This window comes from Lytechinus pictus, chromosome 13 (genome assembly GCF_037042905.1).
Source record: "Lytechinus pictus isolate F3 Inbred chromosome 13, Lp3.0, whole genome shotgun sequence".
Lineage (NCBI taxonomy): Eukaryota > Metazoa > Echinodermata > Echinoidea > Temnopleuroida > Toxopneustidae > Lytechinus > Lytechinus pictus.
Genome location: NC_087257.1, coordinates 23,577,369 through 23,600,425, shown reverse-complemented (window position 1 = coordinate 23,600,425; position 23,057 = coordinate 23,577,369). Strand labels below are relative to the sequence as shown.

The 23,057-nt window shown below is 34.9% G+C and overlaps 1 protein-coding gene across 1 annotated transcript in view; it reads left to right on the top strand.

Annotated features, from left to right (window-relative positions):
• The window catches only part of LOC129274297 (uncharacterized), a 33,532-nt gene extending 12,740 nt beyond the window's left edge, over positions 1-20,792 (top strand). Inside the window, exons 2-7 of the mRNA XM_054911133.2 lie at positions 4,127-4,306; positions 4,902-4,928; positions 5,901-5,960; positions 13,477-13,807; positions 14,985-15,184; positions 20,518-20,792. Of these exons, the coding sequence (XP_054767108.2) occupies positions 4,127-4,306; positions 4,902-4,928; positions 5,901-5,960; positions 13,477-13,807; positions 14,985-15,184; positions 20,518-20,759 (1,040 nt within the window). The 3' untranslated portion in view covers positions 20,760-20,792. The remainder of the gene's footprint in view (positions 1-4,126; positions 4,307-4,901; positions 4,929-5,900; positions 5,961-13,476; positions 13,808-14,984; positions 15,185-20,517) is intronic.
• The last annotated feature ends 2,265 nt before the right edge of the window (positions 20,793-23,057 follow it).

The following is a 23,057-nucleotide window of genomic DNA, read 5'->3' as shown; positions in this document are numbered from 1 at the left end:
TTCTTCACATAGTCTATTTGTGACTGGCCATCCCAAAACCATCAATAAGTCACCAAAAATGAATTTTTAGATTTTTATTGAGTTTGAAAAAGCACATCCTAAGCTTTAAAACGATGTATAATTTGTCAAAATTGATCTACAACAGCCTACAAGAGTACTTGATTGAATGCAGAAGATGCTATAGGTGACAGTTTCCTAGAAAAAGGAGAAAACAATGTTTGAAGTTCAGGGTTCACTCTTGAAAGCATGAAAGTGCACCATGTGCAAATTTGATGAAACTTCCAAGCAGTCTTCAAAAACTTGTCTCAAAGAAACTTTTTTATTTTGTTTTCTATACAACTGTACAACTTGAAATTTTGACAGTATGAAGAAGAAGAGCTATTCTTTCAAATAAGCTAACTTTTTAATTTTTTACTTTTTGAAGACCAAATCACCATTTTTGCTCTTTACAGAGAACCTTCCCGGGCAACTTTTTGTTGCTTTTGGGGCGGCTGGTCACATTTAGATCAGGCAATTTTGCTGAAAAACCCTGGTATTTCCTTTGCTAAAACGTTTATCATAGTGAAAAATTACATGTGTGAATAGTGTATGACTAATTTCTTTTAGATGGATGTGAACTGTTCTGGAGTATGAATTCATTAACATCCTTTTGACCTTATGTGAATGATGTGTGAGGGCAAGATTGTTGTAAATGCATTGTGTATTGTGTGTATTTGGCAAAGCTTCTTAGTATGTGAAATGGGTAGTGGACATTACTGATAAAACCCACTTATGGACACATGCCATTAAATCCATTTCCAAATTTTGCTATGCCTTGCTCTCCCATCCTTCTGTCTTCATGTAAAATAACCCAGGTAATGGCATGTAACCATAGCAACACCACATTTAGCAAAACAAAGTCTCCTTTTAGCAGACGCTAGGTATCGCCGATATGCCATGGCGATGTTGTGAAGTGGAATCCCATCCGTTTTCTGCATTTGGAGATGAGCAGATTACCATAGAAATTCTTATGAGATGGGAATTAATGCTATTCGTGGGCTCTCAACAAGTTGTAAATTCAAAGCTATTGCCCCCAAGAGCAAACTCTCTGTCATGTAAGAGGTGATACCATGCTATTTTGCATTTTGTATTGCTGCATGTTGTATATGAGAACAAGTATCTGCAATGTGTGTAAAAAGAAAAAATATTGTCTTACAGTATGTATGTCTTTCATTATTCTTCAAATTCGTCAGTTATTTTACAAACCGGCACTAATCTCATTTTTGGTCAAATTTTCTAAATCAAGTTCTTTGCATATTCTGAAAGCCTGTCATTAACTCTTTAGAATGACCCAATTTCAGATCAAAATTTGTATCATTTTAAAGAATAAAAATATATTTAAATTCTGCACGAAACAACGCATACCCATCCTTTGATTTTATGAAGTGGCACAAACCGTTCTTTCTGTACTGTAGCAGTGTCCGGAGTGGCGCGCAGATGTCAATAACCTGACCAAACCAGACCTAGATGTTGCGCGTATGCAGCGTGTATGCTTTGCATGATTTTACTAACTGGCTCAAACCATAGGTTTTGCTGCTAAAAAACGATGCGCATGGTACTTGATTTTACAAAATGGCCTAAACCCCTTGTTTTTAGTAAAAAATAGCAGATTCTGAAATGCATACCTGTGCCTCATTTTATATATTGAATAAATTTGAATTGTGAACAAAATTTTGCATATTATAAAAGGGTAGAATGTACATGTATGCTTTAAATTGGTACAGATATTTGCTCTGGTTTCTTTCAAAGCACGGAGTTATGAGCCTCAGAAAAACACCAAAAATTTGGAAGCGATTATCTTGAAATTGTGTTTTCGAGACAGCCGAGGTTTGAGCCAGTTCGTAAAATCACTGACAAATTCATTGAAGCGATCTGTCATGTAAAATGTTTCCCTAAATATTCTAAAGATCTTTCCCCATTTCCAAACATTTCACTTTGTTATTTCAAGTCGAAATATATTTAAATGAACCAACTTGCAATACACCACCTACCACGATAGACAAACATGACTCTGAAATCAAGAGATGGTTTTTAATGCATCCATTTGGAAAAAATCAAACAACGAAAATCTTGCATACATGGTGATACAATAGATCCTTCAAAAATGTACCCTGTTTTCGAGAGCTTTGACGACAATGGTCCATAATTGGTTAATTACCTAGCGTTGATACACCTGGGGAACTGTCTCGCTTTCCCACCATAAACACACAGATCTGTAATTACATCTCGGCTCCGTGAGAAATCAAATTGGCAATAATCGTGGGAGTCCGACCAATAAATGCTCTGGACTATGTCTTGCACTTTCATAACACGGTAGAGTGTACGGGGGGGGGGGGGGTGGGGGTGAGGTCTTGCATTCTTTGGTGTGATGAAGTTGCCATAGGTGTCATATGATTCACATATCTCAGAGAATTACTAGACAGTGTGTATCAATAAAAAGGGTTAGGGTTTACACTTTGGAAGAGTCCCGGAATTGAAAAATACAGAACATGGGGATATTTTTTTCACATGTATTCTTGGGTTTTGGTCTCATCTATCTAATGAAAGTAAAATTGTTACAGAATATTGCACTTGAGTGAGCACTGTCCATTTTCGTTAAGCTCACAGAAATCGGTTTGCGCAGAAATGCTCATTTTCACACAATGTCAAGGAAAAAAGGCATAAACAAAGTGACCTTGCGGAACATTTCTCATACGTTTCTCTTGCAATTTTAGCCAATTGAAATAAAACAGATACAGATTTTGTGAATAGATTTTGCCATATTCAAAAATATCATATTTCACCATTCTTTCTTTCCTTATCTTTTTTTCTCTGTTTTCTTTTTTGGGGGCTGTGGAACTTATGGGGGCTAGAGCCCCATGACCCCATTCCATCTTCATGACATTGGTATCCAATATAATGTATATGTTTGGTAGAAACAGAAAGAATACAAGTTTAACCTACATGTAGCTCTCAATCAAAGTTTCCCATTGTGCGACAATGTTTCTTGAGAAATCAAACCATGCTTAACATTATTTGAGCAAAAAATTGAATATTTTAAAGTCGTTTATGAAGAGATTTTACGAAACAACCCTTGGAGAATGTTGAGAAGTGCATTAAGTCTGTTGAATTGTATGCCTAACAAGAATATAAGAAACAAGTTATCAGTTTAAAGTGCTGTAACTTTGATACAAAGCTTCAACTGGGGATATGAGAAACTGTAACCCATTCATCAACACACATCTAAATAAAGCTGAAACGTGTTTTTACACTTTCATGTTCTTTCATGATGAATATATTCAAAACCTGGGGGTATTTCATTTGCGAACAGCGGCCCCTGAAAGTGCTTCTGTCTCCTAACACTTTGTCATCCATCAAACGGAATATCAAGATAGTCAAGTCTTGATTTGATTCTCTGCTGCCTTCTGTTAAAATTTGAAATTGATAGAACACAAAGGAAGATAATGGCTGTGTACAGTTTACAATTATTTAACCCTAAAAAAACACACGATTTCCAATGATTTGGTTTAAACCACAGTTGAATTTGAGGAATTTTTTTTTAAATGAGTAGGAGTGGAGTAGGTGCTTAATATTCTATGTGGGCAATCCATGGTCTAATGACCGGAGTGATAATTGGTCTGTAAAGCGCTTAGAGGCATTCTTCTGATGTATAAAGTGCTATATAAAATCATACTATTATTACTATCATCATTAAGTTACTTTGGCAGCACTACAAGTGATAACTTTTCTTAGAAGTAGTATTCTTCTTGATATAGTGTTCACCATTTTGCTAAGATTTTTAAGCTAAATGTAATACGGTGACACGACAATTTCTCCTGCGACAATTGCTCCGGTCTAATATCTCAGAGGGCATAAGGTTAGAGTTAGGATTGTAATAGAGTTTTTGGTTCAGAGTAATGTAAAGATAAGGAATAGGGATTAGTTACTTTCGGAGGTTAGGTTAGGATTTATGTTTGGATTAATGTTCCAATGTTTTCCATTGGAGGAATTGTCGCTGGAGCAAATGTCATGGAACCTGTAATACATGATGCGTTACAGTATTTCATGGACATGAAAATTTAATTCCTTTCTTATCCTCTTTTTTCAGGCACATCATTCCTTTGCAGCGTTTTGGTTGCTCCCGTCAAGAACGAGAATGAAGAGATTATCATGTGCATCCTCAACTTTGAGGACATCAGCGAAAACAAGTATGCAAGCACACCAGAAGAAACCGCCACGCCTCCCGCGGCTGAGAACAGCGTCGGATACAAGTGGAGGAGAGGGAGAAGTAAGTAGTCGATTTCCCTTTTGCTTCGTCTATGAGATCTCTTTGATTTATGAAGTGGACCTTTTAATGATTTACTAATGGATTCTTTGAAATTTATTTCAGGCGGCTGTATACATCGCTGACTCATAGTCATAATGGTAGTAGTAATAGATAAGTGGTTGTCTTTTGAATAGAGATCACTAAAAAACAGTCTCTTTTTCTCCACCTTTTTGAATTATATTCTTTAAATCACTAGATCAGAACAATTATATAATTAAATAAAGTGACAGGCTAAGCACAAATAATGTAATATTCTTTGATAATCACTTATTTTTCCAATGTATCATTTATTGTTGTTTCTTATGCATCCAGTATCAAGGATAGAAAAATAGTCTATATCTGGGAACATATTGTTCTGTTCATTACAAATTACAATTTTTTTATGACAAAGGATTATTTATTTACATTTTTGGGGCAAATTTCCCTCAGCCCCCATGTAATTTTTTCCCTGGTTCGTTTGCCATTTACATTAAGGCTGCTAATTAAATGAAGTAATGAGTCAGTTTAATGTTGTTTTTTCTATTCTATTTTTCACCATTTTATTTCCAAATCTAAGGATTGAGTTTACCTGTTGTTATGATGGGTAAGATTCTTAAATTACCATGGCAACACCTATCTTTCTAAATCAATACATGTCATCCACCTGTACACATTCATGATAATATTGTAAAGCTGTGATTAATAACTACTTATACCTTTTACATATTTTTTTAGGGAAAATTCAAATTCACAATAATATGTAAAAAAATTATATCACTGCTAATATCTGAAATATCTATTGATAAAGTTATAATTTCTCTAAGAATCTTATTTTTAAAGGAGGATATTGAATGCTTCATTAAAATGAAAACACTACTACGATTTCTTGAAATGACTAACTTCAACTTCACATCCATTTGTGTAAAAGATAATGTGGCATATTTTTTTTTATTTTTTATTTTGTTACAATGGCTGTTCATTAACAGGTTCTAACCTTTATATTTTTATTTCACAGTGGGCATTTCTCCATTCAACTGATTTTCATCATTTACATGTAACCCATTCGAAAAATATTAAAAATAACCATTATTGTTCACCCACGAGTTATATATTGCTCACCATGTATTTATCTTTTTTTGTACTTCATGTTATTTTCCATATTCAGGTGTATTTGGTATGGAATGGCTAACACATTTATTTGTTTGATCATGTTTATGTGTTCTTAATATATTTAAATTTTGAATTTTATCAAAATGTTCTTTTTCCTTAAAATTGGGATGAAATTTAGGATATTCTAAGCTGTGTATAGCTAGGAGATTACAATACAATTTTTGTTTGTTTTTAATTCCTCTTCATTTCTACATTCAGGAAACCAGTAATTAATCTGCACCTTCAAAATCCCAACAAGTTTATCATTTTTCAATCTCTGATCATTGTGTAATCAGTGGATGAATGGAATGAAAGAAATTGATTTCTTTTTCAATTTTTGAACAATTAATTGAAAAATTATGTTTTATTTTTTGGAAATTAATAGAAAATTGTCATACTTCATCCCCTTCGATTTCCTTATTTTTAGACAAGCTCAAAATAGCAATGTCTCTTCAGCGATCAATGAATCCCCAAAGTCAGAACCAAGGTAAGATAGAGGGCGCACTTCATTTCTCTGCAAACTTGGACACTCCTTTTTACTCTCTGTACTACACCATGTGTTGGCATTTGTCGCCGTGTGAGTTTTGTCTGGAGTGCTATAGAACTGCTGCTCTCATGTCTTTATTAATTTCTATAGTAACACCCTGGCTTGTCCTAATACCTATAATTGCTTTTCTTCCTATAACTATAGCTGCAAAATCATTATCAATTTATACTATTCTGCAATTACCCCCTCAATGCATTTATTTTGTAGCAAGCAGTATACTTTTAATTGTTATTTTAGATATGATATTTTGGAGCATAAAAAAATTAATCCCAAATTCATTAAAGGTTGCTGGTTCAGTGTATTTACAAACTTGTGAATATTAAGTATCAAATTTGCAATATATTCACTTCAAAGCTATAAAAAAACACTAAAATATTTTGAAGAATTCACTTTATGATATAAAGTATCGTACAAAAATGACACGTAGTTCTTTACATTTTAAATGTAATGAATGAATAAATAGGACGAACAGATAATATCTTGCTCTAAAAAGTGATCTTGACTTCAGAATAAATGACATAAAGACATAGCTTGAAGATAAAACCACTTTCAATCATGGTTTTCTCTCAAATTTCACTCATTGTAAGTGTGTCTAATGTATACTGTTTTGCTGTATTGGGGTGTAATTTTTCCCCCAAGTGAAAATATATTCATATAACGATTCTCCAGAGTAGATACTAGCTTTCTTTATTTATAACATGAATATATCAATGCTGCTTTACTTGCATCAATGCATACATATGCCTAGGTTATGTTATCTATTAAGCATGGACTTATTATGCAGGAATTGTTTCTGAAGGGGGGAGGGGAGGGGGAGAGATTAAATGCTTAAGTCATACAGGGAAGTGGGAAATCAAAGTGAATGAAATTTTTAGAATGACATTTTTTTTTTCAAATTGGAATGGAAGGATTGTTGCATTCTTTTGATTAATTTAAAGAAAATTTTCTTTATAAATATATGGGTGTTTTTTTTTTTTTTGGGGGGGGGGGATGTGGGACACTGCACATCTTATTTTGTTGAGCAAACTGAAGAAGAAATAATGATTTTTTACGCAATTTATTGCACATAATGAGTTAAGATAACTCCTTTGAAATGAGGAATTACTTTCAACAGTTTATTATGACAATAAAGGAAATTATATGATTGGTAGGTCTGCCTACCATGGAAATTAAAGCCAGAATGGGATTTAATGAGATGATTACTTCATGCTTACAATGTTAGTGTATATTGAATCTTTAATGTTATTTAACTAATCTCTGTTAGAGTATAGATGTGAGTTATGTCTATTATGCTATAAGCAGACAGTGTTTGAAGCCATTGATTATAATGATCAACCTAGTGATTATGTATCAAATAATATTGAAGGGAAAAGCTTTACAAAGGGGGTAGCTTATTCCATGTTATTAAAACATCTATCATATGGCGAAAAACTGCTGAAGTGGAAATATTAAAATGGGAGAGGGGGGATAGTTTCATGTGATGATTAATGTTTCAATGACTTTCAAAGGGGAGGTATGAAAGGGGATGATAATTTCATGTGATTAAAGCATCTATTAACATGAGAGCATTGGAGAAATGTATGACTTATAGAAGTGACAACCGTTTTCATTGTAATATATGCCAATGAATATAGAAGGGATGAAGTGAGCGAGGGGTGTCAAGATGGAAGACCAATTAATTGTAGATGTGCATCAGTTGATATTTAATAATGGAATGGTTTGCAGTTGGGAAAGGTGTAGGATTGAAGGATAACTTTTCACACAACTTTCATGCAACGCCCCCAAAGTCACCAAGGGACATTATTCACACAAACACCATGATAAGTATTGACTATTATCATGGAGCTATAGCTCCATGCTATTATCTACCCAGGGTAGCCACTTCGGTTGTATACAGTGGTGCTGAAAAATTAGTGAACCCCACCCCAGATGCACTCCTTCATGCTGAGTGTTGAATGTAGACAACAATACTGCAATGTTCGGCGAGCCCAGAGAAACAAACTTTATTGAATGTAATATTTCATCACCTGACCTCACAATTAAATATCTAAAAGATTGCAGAACTTGAACGCTTAAAGTATGTTCATTTTCTGGTGGGGTTCACTAACTTTTTAGCACCACTGTAGCTGTCAGCCCTTCATAATAAGACAATGTTATTTTTACTTTGCTCCAAATAAGGTAAGGAAGTTGAAGGTTCCAGTTTGATAAGTATTTGGTATGACTTGGCAGGGGATCAAATCCAATGACCTTCTGTTCCTAAGGCAGGTGATCTAACCACTGAGCCGCCATAGCTTGGATAGTTCATAATCAAGAAAGTGTGAAGTGAAGGGGGTAGGTAGTGAGAACTAGAAGTGGAGGAAAGGGCCTCCAGATTGGAAGTTTGCTTGTGAATAAAATGTCATTTAATAAAAGAAAGGGTTTGGCAGATGAGGGGCTATTATTTTAGAAGATGCCATCTTAAAAGATTGTTTCAAAGTATAAGTTTAATGGGGTGTTGCAAAAAATATTTTGATGTCTTGCAATAAATTTCAAATTTCTATTCATTGCTTGTAACAAGGAGTGTAAACCGAAATGCTCTAGCTAGAATTGACCTATCAATCTTGAAATTACAACAGAAATTTGAAATTGATTGCAAATATTTTGTTGTAATTATCCCAAGTGTGATGTCGATCTGTATGTCTTCTATCTTCCATTGGCACTGTAAGGAGGTGTTTCTCATTGTCTGCTGTCACTTCTTTCTCATTTATATATATACACAATCCACAAGTAAACAGCCTTCAATATCATTTTTTGTTGCAATTTTGCAATCTAAACTGCAAACTTCATGGAATTCACATGGTGGCACTAAAGTGCACTCTGTAATATTGAATTGCCATGATTTTGTGACCATTGACCACTGAAATACAGACTTTCCTTAGAAGTTTATGCTTTTAGGTGACCAGTTGTCATGAAATTTTGCAGCATTGTGATGCAACATAATGTTGGCCATTTGGGAAAGGATTGCAATTCCAAATTTTGGACTACAGAGTTATGATGTGGAGCGTTGTCACCCAGTGGATTAGTCTTCTGACTTTGAAACAGAGGGTCGTGGGTTCGAATCCCAGCCATGGCGAATTTTCCTTCAGCAAGAAATTTATCCACATTGTGCTGCACTCAACCCAGGTGAGGTGAATGGGTACCTGGCAGGATTAATTCCTTGAATGCATGAGCGCTGAAAGGCAGCTCGAGCTAAAGCCGGGGTAATAATAACAACAACGCGCCTCGGAATAGAATATTTCTAGATAGATGGCGCTATATAAATGCCTATTATTATTATTATTATGTGTTTTCCATAATCTGTATTTTTGACAGTTCACCAATGTGATGTGCATTACCTATGTTTGGAGTGCCGTTTCTTCCCCTTCACATATTACTCTCTGGTTATTAATGAATTGTGTATTCCTGTACATTTATCCCCTTTTCTAAACTAAATTTATCTAAAAATTTTCTTACTCTAAATCTCTGTTTGTCCATTTGTGTGTTTTGATGTGAGATATCACCGGTTGCTGTGCACCCTTTTACAAATGTTCTCTTCTTCTTGTAAGAAAAAATAATCAAGGAAACATTCTCAATTTCATATACATAGATGTTTTTCATCTGTCCATTTTTTAATGTTATGTGGGATGATCAAGGCATTTGTAAATGCTTTATCTGGGGATCCCATCTGGGGACCAATCAAAAGCTTGTATTTGGAACTTGCGTTTGGTTTTTTAGTTGTGTGAAACCAGTTTCTTCTGCAATGGTAGTACATCTAGGTTTACTTGTATACTTTTTTATGGTGAAAAAGTTTGTTGGTTTATCAGGGGTGTTTTGTTAGATGTAAATAGTCGAGTTGGACTAAAAGTCATGGTTAAACTCAAGCGGACATGTAATATTCAGTGTGTAACTAGAGCGATGCCTATTAGTGTGGAACTCTGCTGAATTTTTTCTGAGAATGTTTCAGATTGTATAACATAGGCATCTAATATGAAAGGAAATGCTATTACGTAGGATTATTTTTAATAAACATTTTTTTTAATTTGAGCTTTTCTCCAATACCAACTTTGATTCAAAACACTTTGTATATGTTTAAGCCCTAGTCAGTGATATTCATGTGCGTGTGATATTTTTAATGTGTGTTGAAGGTTCTGAAATATATCCTTTGTATTTTTACCTGTACATGTACTAGCACAAAAATGTATTCTATTTAAAAAAATGACCCCTCACTGCTTTTTGCATAGTATTGCCAATGCGATATCTTATTCCAAGCTACTAGTTTTCATGCTGTAAAATTCGAAAATAACCCAGTTGTGCCCCAAAATATGTTTAATCCCTAAACTTAGAGCAATCTAAATTGTATAGAATTTGCTCTCTCCTCAGTGCTAACTAAAAAAACTCACTTAAATTGTTCTACTCTGCAATGTCCCTTAAAGGGAAAGTCCACCCCACTAAAAGTTAATTTGAATAACAAAAGTAAAAATCAATGCTGAAAATTTAATCAACTGCAAGTTAGTTCATCAAAAATGAATTTTGACAGAAAATGGCTCAAAATGATTCAGAAAAAATAATCGTTGATATGTAAAAGCAGAAAAGGGGTTTATTTATTCCTTTTTGTGTATTGTTTACAGCTGCATTCTAGTGCGTGAGACAAATATTCTGCCCTTTATACAGTGGCTTTTATTGGATCTATTCTCTCCAATTCATTAAAAAGTTCTCAATGAATGTCTGACATATATTGAATTATAAATAAATGCAGCTTTCATAGAATCCTGTCAAAATCCATTTTCTGCAACTAATTTTATACAATTAATATAAAATTTGATATACCTACGTTATTTTAATATACTAAAAGACTTGCATAATGTACCGCCAACAGTATACTTGTTTCTAATAGATTAACACGTATATTCAATATACTTGTATCTTGCAAAGTTACACTTATACGCTTGCTTTTGAGAGCATTGTGCTTTAAAATATGGATCAAGCATACTATATCCATGCATTTTCCTGTAATTAATTTCTTATATGTGAATACAATATTTGATGATTATTCCCTTTGCTACCCCATATGATATATTGAAGCATATATATAGTATACCATATAACCAAGCGTATTATATATTCTTCCTCTTATTTTCCATTAGTATAGACACGTAGACAGACTATTGGTTTTATTTTATTTTATTTCATGACATTCTTCATTAAATTATTAGATTATCATTAGATAAGTGCAGAAAATGTTGATCTCTAATTTCATGGAGCATTTACATTATTACTGCATTTCTTGATAATTTCTTTCCCTTTTACTGTTTATAGTCACGATTAAATTTTCCCCTAAGATATTTAATTGACTTAAGTAGAGCTTGCGCCTCAATGGCATTAGACTTTAAAAAGTCTTAAGATATAACTGAATTATTTGATTTGATGAAAAATAATTTTAAAAAATTGTCAATCATTTCCAAAGTGGAAGAACAATGATTAATTACAAGTAAGCAGAGAAGCACTTTGAATTATAAAAAACATGATGAAAATACATCATGGAAAGTGATGAGACCTCAATATATATTGTGTGTGATGTATTTATCATATTTTAAAAGTTTAACCTTAGTTATAAAACATAATACATTAAGAGTGTTGAAATCATTTCGCGTAGTATTTATACTTTTTAAGTTTGTACAGATAACACAGTAGTAGTGGAAGTAGTAGTAATGGTAGTAGAAGTAGTAGTAGTAGTAGTAGTAGAAGTAGTAGTAGTAGTAGTAGTAGTAGTAGTAGTAGTAGTAGTAGTAGTAGTAATAGTAGGAGAAGTAGTAGTAGGTCTATAAATAGTAGTAGGTTTAGCATCAGTAAATATTATCCCATTGTACTGTAGTGATTATATGAAATACATGACACAAAACCTAACCCTTTCGGGTGATTCATGTAAAAGCTGTTCCTAAAGTTATGAATAATCTTACAAATTAATGGAATTTTTTAAACTTGTTATCAATGAATTATTACTATATTTCAAGCAATTAAATTTATAGTAAGACTAAATTACTTAACCTTGAAAATATATTTCAACAATATATAACCATTATCAGCTACATCATATACATGTACTCACTCTACCTTTAGCCGATGCAATTCAGGCTCGCATTTGGCTTGCCATACTTCAGTCAGTCGTAAGATTGTGCATAACTTTAGAAGCTGCTTTATGAAACAGCCCCAAATTGAAATAAGGAACTATGCATCCAGGTATGTATTTGGGGTCAAAGATGAATTTTAATGAAATCTTAATATTAAGATTTTTTTTTTAAATACTAAGGTGAAACCTTGTATATATTAACAGGTGAGTATTTCAAGTGGCAGAAACATTCCATTTTCTCTGTGAGAAAGAATTGGAGGTATGGGCTGGTATTCTGAAAATTATTTCATCTTTGGCTATTGTTCATTATTGTAATTGCAAAAAGTGTCCTTGTGATAGTTTAAAGTGCACAAATTCGAGAGCATGGACAGGAACATGAATCATAAATTTTCCATTTTAAAGCCAATTGCGCACCTGACTTCTGAGCACTGACAATTGAAATGATATAAAAGATAAAGTAGTTTTCAGAATACTAGCATGGAAGAGCCGTGGTGTAGTGGTTCTGACTCTCGCCTTGTAAACAGAGGGTCGGGTGTTCGAATCCCACCGCGGTCTAGCGTCCTTTGGCAAGGCGTTAATCCACACTTTGCCACTCTCGACCCAGGTGCTAAATGGGTACCCGGTAGGATGCGAAAGATATTGTATGTTTGATTTTGCCAGCGCCATAATGAGGCTGCGATGAATGCAAGGAATGCTCCCCAGGGAGTGGATATTGTGCACTTTTCGTGCGGGATTGAAATTAATCCAATGACCGGGGTAATAATATGCTGTAACGCGCTTTGAGCCATTCAGGGAAAAGCGCTTTATAAAAATTGGCTATTATTATTATTATTATTATTATGGGTTTTTTTAATAAATGGAAAGGGCTTTTCTTAACTGAGGTCTTGGAGGTATGAAGGATCTCAGAAGCCTTGACCTCAAATTATGATCACAGAGCTCATATAAATACTTTACATCTTCAGATTAGAACCCATTGTCTAATTACAGAATTTATTAGGCCGTAGTGGTTAATCAGAATACTTTTTTTTAAAATCCTGTTTTGAAACGTTACTTTAATAGTAGGTGTGTAAAACACCAAAGTTCTGCCCCCTGGCACACAATGGTTAGTGATTAATCACTGAATGAAATGGCCTATCATAACCATTGTTGCATGCACATATTGCTCAGTAGACTGACTAGGAACCAATCGGAATTGTTCTTTCAAATTTAGGGATTAATTGCTAACCTTTGTGTTACCGGTCCCAGGATCACATTAGGGTTGATACTGATTCTCCTCTTTTGTTTTCGTTTTGTCACGCCACTTTCTTGCAGACAACCATCGGACATTCCGGCTGAAGCTTCCACAGATCTACCGCCAGCGGGACAACCCCAACCAGTCAGCCCCGCCAGAGGCAGATGGAGAAAGGAGCGAGAAGGGCAGCCAAGAGGGCGCCGTCAATGGGCTCAGCCAGGGAGCAGGGTCGACATCGACGACCACCGAACTCGAGAGCTCCATGCCGTTGCTGAGTCTGAAGGAAGTCCCCTCCAACAACGACTTGCCTACGTCGTCGACCCAGTCAACGAAGTCGGTGCATTCGGATTCGTTTTCTGGGGGTGGTGGGGAACTTTGTTGCAAGCAAAGCACGGATTCTCTTCCTCATAGGTATATAACACATTTTGTGAAACCGGAAAGAAATCAAAAGGTTTATGCACTCTGGTCCGACCAGGAAAAAATAACTATGAAAGCATATTCAGGCATTAAAATGGCTTGACAAACTCGCATATTCATACCTACCCAAAGTGATAAAGTATTTTATAGGGAAATTTGTGTTTTATTAGTGTTTGAGTGTGCACGAGATGTTCAAATTTCTATAGAAAAGTTTATTCAATGTTTTCACCCCATCTCCCTGATGGATAAAATCCAATCCCATTCCAAAATCTATAAACATGACAAAGTGAAGTGAAGGCAAAGAAAATTGGCATATTAATGCATTGATCCACTTGACTCTCCTTGAGATGAAAGTCAATCTCTTTTGAATGAGTGGATTGGTTTAATAAAGAATTTAGAGAAGAAAGAAATTTTATGTAAAGTACATTAAAGATTAATTTGTTATTTCAACAAGTAAAGTAGAAATATAATAGAGTAGCCCCTTTGAGGTTGTGATGTATGTATTGAAGAAACTATGAATAATGCAAAGAAAATTTATCCTACAATGTGCTAGGGGTAATATTTAACACATCGATTTGATGATGCTGTAACTGTTACACAATGATCAACTTTTTGAAATTAGGTTCTATTCTGGAAAAAAAGTTTGGTTGTAGGTCATATCCATAGGTGTGATATTCTGCCAGTAGGATGTAAAATTCCTTTTGTATACACGCATTCCAATTATCAAATGAAATTAAGATAAAGCATAGTATTTTTTGTACAAGGAATAGGCAGGGTGATTTGTTTTTTGAGCATGTAAACTCAGTTTTAAGACGAGCCCAATCAATCACAAAGTTAAGTTTGTAGCATCCATATCATAGAGAGTGGATTGCTGTATTTAGGGTGAACAGCAATGGGGGGGGGGGGGGAAGTGGGTACGTAATTCCCACAGGAATTTCGGATTTTGTACAGCTGTGTATGTGAGACCCCCCCCCCCCCCGGTATGACACTACTGTGGCTTCTGGGGGAGGCGCATGTGCCTCATCACACTCTTCATGGGGTGCAAAATACAAAGTAATGGTAACCAGAAAGGGACAAAGGAAAAAGAAAAAGGGTGGAAAACGAATAAAAAACCTTTAAGTGTAATCTTACAAAATTAACAATATTTACTTTACTCTTTCTAATATTACAGAGAAGGCTCATTACGTGACGCAAACGAACACGAGACGAGCCTGACAGTTCACAACACCTTCCCAAGACACACCCCACTGGTCAAGACGTGGTCCAATCAGACGGCTCGGAGTGGTGTCAGCATCCGACGGGCGTCGTCCTTAGAGACCACAGACAGCATCACAGCGAGAAAGATGCGCAACTCCTACCTAAGTGACCTTGGTAAGATCTGGTCAGATTAATACGTTGATTTTCCTTCAGCAAGAATTTCATTTTGCTGCACTCAACTCAAGTGTAGTACATTGATATATGATAGAAATATGTAGTGTATTCCTTGAAATGCTGCACAAAGAAAAGATGCGCAACTCCTACCAAAGTGACCTACGTAAGATCAGGTCAGATTGATGAGTTGATTTTCCTTCAGCAATTTTGCTGCACTCAACTCAAGTGTAGTACATTGATATATGATAGAAATATATAGTGTATTCCTTGAAATGCGGTACAAAGAAAAGATGCGCAACTCCTACGTAAGTGACCTATGTAAGATCTGGTCAGATTGATGAGTTGAAGGGTAGTGTGGTCCAGTGGTTAGAGCATTGGACTCATAATCGCAAGGTTGTGAGTTCGAATCCCAACTCTGCCATTGTCTTTACTTTGATAGAAAGGCCCAAGAGTGATATCTGTCGTCTATTACGTCAGCCACTATGACTGATTAACCTAGACGTAAAATGTTTCCAAGGTAATTGGTTATATACCAGCTTGGCGTTTACCAGCAAAATGCTGTCCTGCCGAGTTCCTACGGGAGTTACCACAAACAGAAACAGAAACAGATTTTCTTTTAGCAATTTTGCTGCACTCAACCCAGGTGTAGTACATTGATATATGATAAAAATATATAGTGTATTCCTTGAAATGCGGCACAAAGAAAAGATGCGCAACCCCTAACTAGGTAAGATTTGGTCAGAGTTATAAGTAACTTAGGGGATGGTTCGTGCGTGCTGCACTACACAAATCATCAGGTTGACCGTTGATCCACGAATTGTAAGATTTTTTTAAAAGTGTTATTGATGCAAAAAATTAACTCGCCAGGTATCTTTAAGATGTACTCAAGCAATAATCTAAAAGTTTACCTCTTTTCCATGGTACATCAGTCTCAAAATTGATGATTTAAAACCTGTACCTATTTCTTCATGCGTTTTAAATTCACTGCTGATTTGAAAACATCGCATTAGCAATTGCAAGTGTCGCCGCAGCCGCCGGCCATGCATATCTGCATACTAAGTTCATTATTGCATCAATTATACTTTTTAAAGAAGTCTTGGAAGTCCTGAAATTGACAGTCAAATTTCAATGAATTCGCCTTTGTGACTTGTGTAGTGTAGCATGCACAAACCATCACCTGAGATGAAAATTTGATTTCTCCTCAGCAGTGAATTTATTGATATTTTGATGCACTCAACCCAGGTGTAGTAAGTGTGATAGGTATATTATACCTTCAAATTCTGGTGCACTGGGATGAGCTGCAAGATATGTAAATGATAAATGATCAATAGATTGCATTATTACCATCATCAACATCATTGTCATAATCATTATTGTCTTCATCATCATTTTCATCATCATTATTGTCGTTTAATGAATATTCTAGGCAACTGAACTAAACCTTAAGTTTTATAAAAGAATTGTAATAATGAGAATAATGGATACAAAGCAAAGCCCACTTAAGGCAGAAAGTTTTTGCCAGTTTTATGTCTGACTATTTCCTTGTCTGCAACAATGATCCCACATCTATACAATAAATTAATTTCCTAACCTTCATGCACTTTACGTACTGAAGGTTGGCTATATATCAAATTGACTAGCATGCCAAAAATAATGTAATCAAGTTATTATATTTCATTATTGAAACATGGAATCTGTACAATATATATTCCATGTCACCCAAAAAAGAATTCAAATCTGAATTCATACACAAGATTTCTGCTTTAGTTTTAGAGGGGTTAACAGATTTTATGAAAAACTAATATCATTAATGAGGGGGATGGGAAAAAAAACAATCTCTATGCTAATGTAACTATATGGTTGTCCGAGATGGAATACGAATAAAATGTCATTTGTCCATTGGCATTGGTGTTTAACCAAGCTTCAACTTGCCGCAAGGCGTGACCAATCATTGAAATTGCATGAAAAATGCAAACGTTGCATCCATATTGACTCGGTAGGATGGCATTGGACATGGGAGGCAAAGAGAGACAGAAGAGAGGGAGAGAGAGAGAGAGGGTGAGAAAAAGGGGCAATGCAGAGGATAATGGCAACTTCAAGGTGAACAAACTTTCCTAACTCAGTCGCAGAAAGTAAATGGAACTGAAATCTGATTATGGTGACATCAAAGTTCTTGAAAAAGAAATGAGAGGTTACAAAGAACCGAGAGAGAAGAGAGATAGATACAACAAAAAAGGGAAAGGAGAGTTAGAGGTAAAGAGAAAGATACATGTATTTATATATAAATAAAAAGTGAAGGAGGTAGGGTAGCCAGAAAAGAAATACACTGTAGTCTACGATCCATAAGCTTGGTTTGATTTTATTGTGAGAGATTAAAGGATTGACACCACAATTTCACAAGATGAAATCGAGGAAGGGAAGGGGTACTCCAGGTTGAAAATAATATGATTTGAACAGATTAAGAAAAATCAAACAAAACACTGAAAATTGGATCAAAATCGGACAAGGAATAACAAAGTTATGGCATGTTAAAAATTTGCGTTATTCCGGTGAAACAGTTCTAGGCATGACTTCATGAATATTCAATGAGCAAACTCATGATGTCATATCCTCACTTGTTCTTTTGTATTTTATTATATGAAATTAGGTTTATTCAAATTTTTTCCTTCAAGAACCAAAATATTGGAATAACAACAGACAGTCTGCTTAAGTGCATTACATATTCATTCCTGCAATTTATTTCATTACAAGGGAGACATATCATTCACACATGTATGATAAAATGAAACAATTATGATTTCATGTAATAACATAAGAAAAGGGAAAGTGGGGATGTGACATCATCATTAGCCCATCTAATGAATATTCATGACGATGTGCATATAACTGTTTTCTCAATACATTGCTAAACTTTGAAATTCCAAAACTTCGCTATTTGTCATCAGAATTTGATGTAATTCTCAGCATTTTGCTCTGTGAATCTTACTTTATTTTGATACAAATATTTTTAGCCCGGAGCATCCCTTTATTAAACTTATTTTCTTCTCTAAATATTCTTAAATTCTCAAACATTCACAAAGCCCTGGTAGATTGATAGTAATAAAGTGGACCTTTTTAGAGTCAATTGCGCCATCTCAAAACTTCTTAAATTATAATGCTTCAGTTACCTATTTGTATCTGTGAATTAGTAATGCATATATTTCACCATTTTTTAAGAGATGGAAAATATTTGGCCTTTAAGAGTAGACATTTTCATACCTAGAACCCTCATTTGTTAGTTTTCACATCATCTCGTGGCGAATTTCCATACATATCAAAGCAAGCAGCCTTGTTTGCTAATGAGACGTCATGTTCCAATGCCTCCGCTATGGTTGTCATTGTATCCTGTTTGGCGCCCTCCTGCATGAATAGGTGGCAAAAGCCATGGACGCCACAATTAGTGAGGCATCACGAACCTCAAATTTGAAGTGGAGTTTTAGCTGATTAGAAAGTAATATAAAAAGAAGGTTGTATTCTGGGCAAGGTAGGTTTGCTCTGATGTTCACAAGGACATGTGCAATAGTTCAAAGTTTGCAGAATAAAAAATGTTTGTAAATTCATGCACAAAAAAGGGATTAAGTGCAATGAATTATATAGTAGTTATGTAACTCATCTATGCATAAAGATACATATTCGTCAATAACCTTTTTGCCTCTCAAACAGAATCTGATAGTACTTTATATTGAAACTTCATATTGACATACTTATTCTAAGACTTGTAACCTAGCTCTGGGACATTAGAAATATGCTGTTTCAATAATGTTTTACCACATAATATACTTTTATGTATAATTTAATGTTAAATAGCAATAGTAGTAATAAACATATGGCTTCAAAGAGTGCACACACCATTCAAATATACTCATGGTGCTAGCTTAGCAACAGTTTGGTTGTATATAATTTTGAAAAATAGATAAAATAAAACATCCAAATTCGCCTAAAATTACATGATGCTTATGTCATAGTTGTTAAGATAGTTTTGTATCAGACTCTGTTTAAAGCCATTTATCTACTATTTTTATGATTTGAGGATATATAAGTATGAATACAGCTTCAATTAGCTTATTGCAAAATTACATACACAAAAGGGGGTCAGATACAAGTGTGAACATGGGAAGAATGGCTCCAATGTTAGTGTGAATACAGCCTTACTGGATCGGATGACTGTGCACACTACTAATATAGGTCACATATTAGGTGTCAAATAAGATGCTGTCCCTCTTGGGGCAGGAGGAAAACAAATATTTTCTGCTTGAGAAAACTGACCACTCATCCATGCATGGTCAGTTCTTCAGTAGAAACACTGACCAGTCAGAATATTAGATGTAGGTCAATGCAAGACCATATACAGACATCTTTTTGTTTGGGGAGGGAGGGGGATTTGGTAAACCGTTTGTAAACATATATATTTGTAATTAAGGGAAAGAACTATCAAGTTCTATTGAGGGAATTTTTTGTGTATTTATTTATTAATTCCTTCATTTATTTATTTGTTTATTTATTTTATTAGTTATTAAGTTATTTATATGTATTGATTGATTGATTGTTCATTCATTCATTCATCTTCATTCATTCATCTTCATTCATTCCTTTGTTCATTCATTTGTTTATATATTTATTTTCTCATTTATTAATTAATTTTTTTTTAAATTCATTATCATTTTGCATATGGACATTTATTTTTGGGGGAAGGGGCTGCCCTCTCTGTCCTTGCTGCATTCAGGCCTTGGATGGATGGTGTTGACTCAAGCATTTGTGAATTGGTGTGATCTTTTTTTATTAAAAATGAGTGTGTGATCATTAGGCCATATCGGTCAAAATTTCTCTCTACTTAATTTCAAAGAGGCTTTTTAAGGCTTCTTGTTGAAAACATAGTTGTATTAACTAGATAGAATTAAACTTTTGCACTCTTTTAAGTTCCTTATGTTGAATGAAGTTGAAGGGACTGTTTCTTTCTATAGATATTGGAATGAATTTGAAAAACGTGCCAAGAGCAATTCCAGCTAAAAAAGAAAACCCAGTCAGGCTTTTTGTTTAGGTGCTCAATGGCGGCACAAAACAACAAAATTAACCAATTAGGGTCATATACCTCAATAACCCATTTTACAAACATATAATAGAATATATCTAACAATATAGTAATTATGTGTGGAACAAATTACAGACATGCCTAATCAGAAGGCCTACATATCAGAACACAAGGATGTAACATCTATTCAGTTGACATGGAGGAATTCCATGAGAGACAATGGAATGAATTTGAAATTAGGGCTGCTGTTTTCTCACTCCAACAGGAAACTTTGCAAAGAACCTTCCCTCGGCAGCGTCGGACTCCGATCTGGCGAGGTACCGGCAGCTGCGCAAAGACGTATCAACCCACAGCCTCCGGAGCTTGGACGAGCATCCCTTAGATAGTGGCCTTAAAGAAGACAATCGAGATGACTCCAGTTCCTCCTCGGCGGTCACCAAGAAGATCCTCAAGCCGGTCAGAGATGCAACGCAAGTCGTCGGCAACAGAGTGACCCAGGTTAGTTGATCATGGGTGGTTGGTGAGGCGAGGGAGGCCAAGGAAGGTCTAGGAAAGCCAAGGGAGAGTTGGTTGGTCAAGCATGGAGGGAAATGGAGCATGATACCTGACGTTTTGCGAATACTCTAATAGCAACCTTGCTACCTTTTTTGTGTCATGTATACAGACCGTCCAGAACAATATTCCCTGTATGTTTTTTGGTTGTGATAATGATTATTCGGATAATGATTACGCTGATAATGATTGTGCTGAAAATGAGGATGGTGAAATTGATATATTAAGTAATAGCAATCATAATTATGGTGAGAGTGGTGATCATTAGGATGTTCATCTGTTTGTGGTTCGTGGCGATAGAAGTGATTTGATGGTGATAATGATGAGGTTGATGATCATATGATGATAAAAATGATGATGTGATGATGATGATGAGATGATGATGATATCACAATGATTATGATTAGCAACAGTGATGCTTAATATCAATGTATTATAAAGTAGCTCACTACTAGGCCTATGAGGCTTGAAAAAAACTTTATTGTGATGATCATGAGGTGATACGACATTTGCTCCTGCAACATTTACTCCGGTCTTAATATGTCAGAGGGCGTGGGGTTAGAGTTAGGATTTTAATAGAGTTTTTGGTTCAGAATAATCTAAAGATAAGGATTAGGGTTTATTTAGTTTTGGAGGTGAGGTTTTATGCTTGGCTTAATGTGCAGATTTTCCATTGGAGCAATTGTCGCCAGAGCAAATGTCATGGAACCGATCAGGGAGGTGCTGTAAAGACAGAATATACTAGGGACGATGACGATTAAATGATTTCAGCACAACAGAGCAACCTGGCAATTGAGTAAAATAATAGAACACCTTATTGAATATGATACTGTTCTCTCAATATCATCAAATATTACTCAGGAGTCTCTTTCAAAGGTCATGTCTTCACCTTCGGTAATCTTGTTGATCTTGTCTGGTCACCTTGCTGGATATAACCTAAAGAGGGGGTTGTATAACCACTTGAATTCTTGTGAAATTAAATACAATAACCTCTTGTTAGGCTCACTTACAGGAAATATTTTTTTGAGCTTTAGTATGAGAAATACCCCCACAGAGAAGTATTTGGTCACATTGTCTAAAGAATGCTTATAACCAACTTTTATGGGGTGTTGCAAGATACTTGCGATCAATCGCAAGTCTATTTTTGGTCCCTAAATTAATCATATGTCCTGCAATTAATTGCAAATCTGTGATTGATTTCTAATATGCTTCTTAAAATATTAAGTGTGATCTCATTTGCAACAATTAAATTTGATCTATCAGTTGTAAAATTGCAACAGAATATTTGCAATTGATTGCAAATATTTCCTTGGAACACCCCCATAGTCTCTTGAAATTGAATATCATAACATACCGTCATTCTCAATGATTAAATGTTGAATATGGGAATGGGAATATCTTGCAGAGAGGAATTCAATCACATTGCCAAGTGTGACCTAAAGAGGGCAGTATAACCAACTTGTATTTTTTTGGAGTTGATTCATATCTACTGCAGATAGAAGTGGTAAATGGCACACTTTGATCAACAGAGGACAGTTTTCAAAAAACTGTTTCTACAGACATTGAGCAAGTGAGATGACAGCAAACATGTGATGACATTTAACTAAAGAGGGCAGCATTCAAGACTATCAACAGCTGAGCTAAAGAATTAGCTTGCCCACTGTATGGAATGAGGCAGTGAAGGGGGTATTCTACTTTGAGTTTAGTTTAGTTTACTCCAACGATGTAGGACTAAGCCTGTTCATCGATCAAAGTAGAATGTCTATTGCTGCTCTCCTTCAGACAAAATTTTACTTTTACTTGAGAACCACCTAAAATTACCATCAAATCTAGAAAAACTCACAAAAGCAATAAATCTAAGGTTAGTGAAGATGAGTTCAAATTTTTTAATAATTTAAATAAGTTAGTGAGTTCAGTTGTTGAGTCATGATAGTCTAAAGATAAATACTAGTAGTGACAATCTCAAAATTAGTTGAACGAAATCCAATAAAAAAATATGTGCCAAGTGACTCCGGAAGAAAATGCGTAATTGCTGAGAAATAAACAATATAAACACAGAAATCCCTTCAAATGTCGGGTATTTTTCCAAGCAATATTAATACACTGTCCTAAATATGCATTTCTGTGTTAGTGATCATTAGAATTATCGGTTTTGAGCTAAGATCTCATGATTTCACAAAGATAAGTTTACATTGTACCAGATGTAGATATATGATGTGGTGACAATTAACCTTGATTTTCAAGACTTTCTCA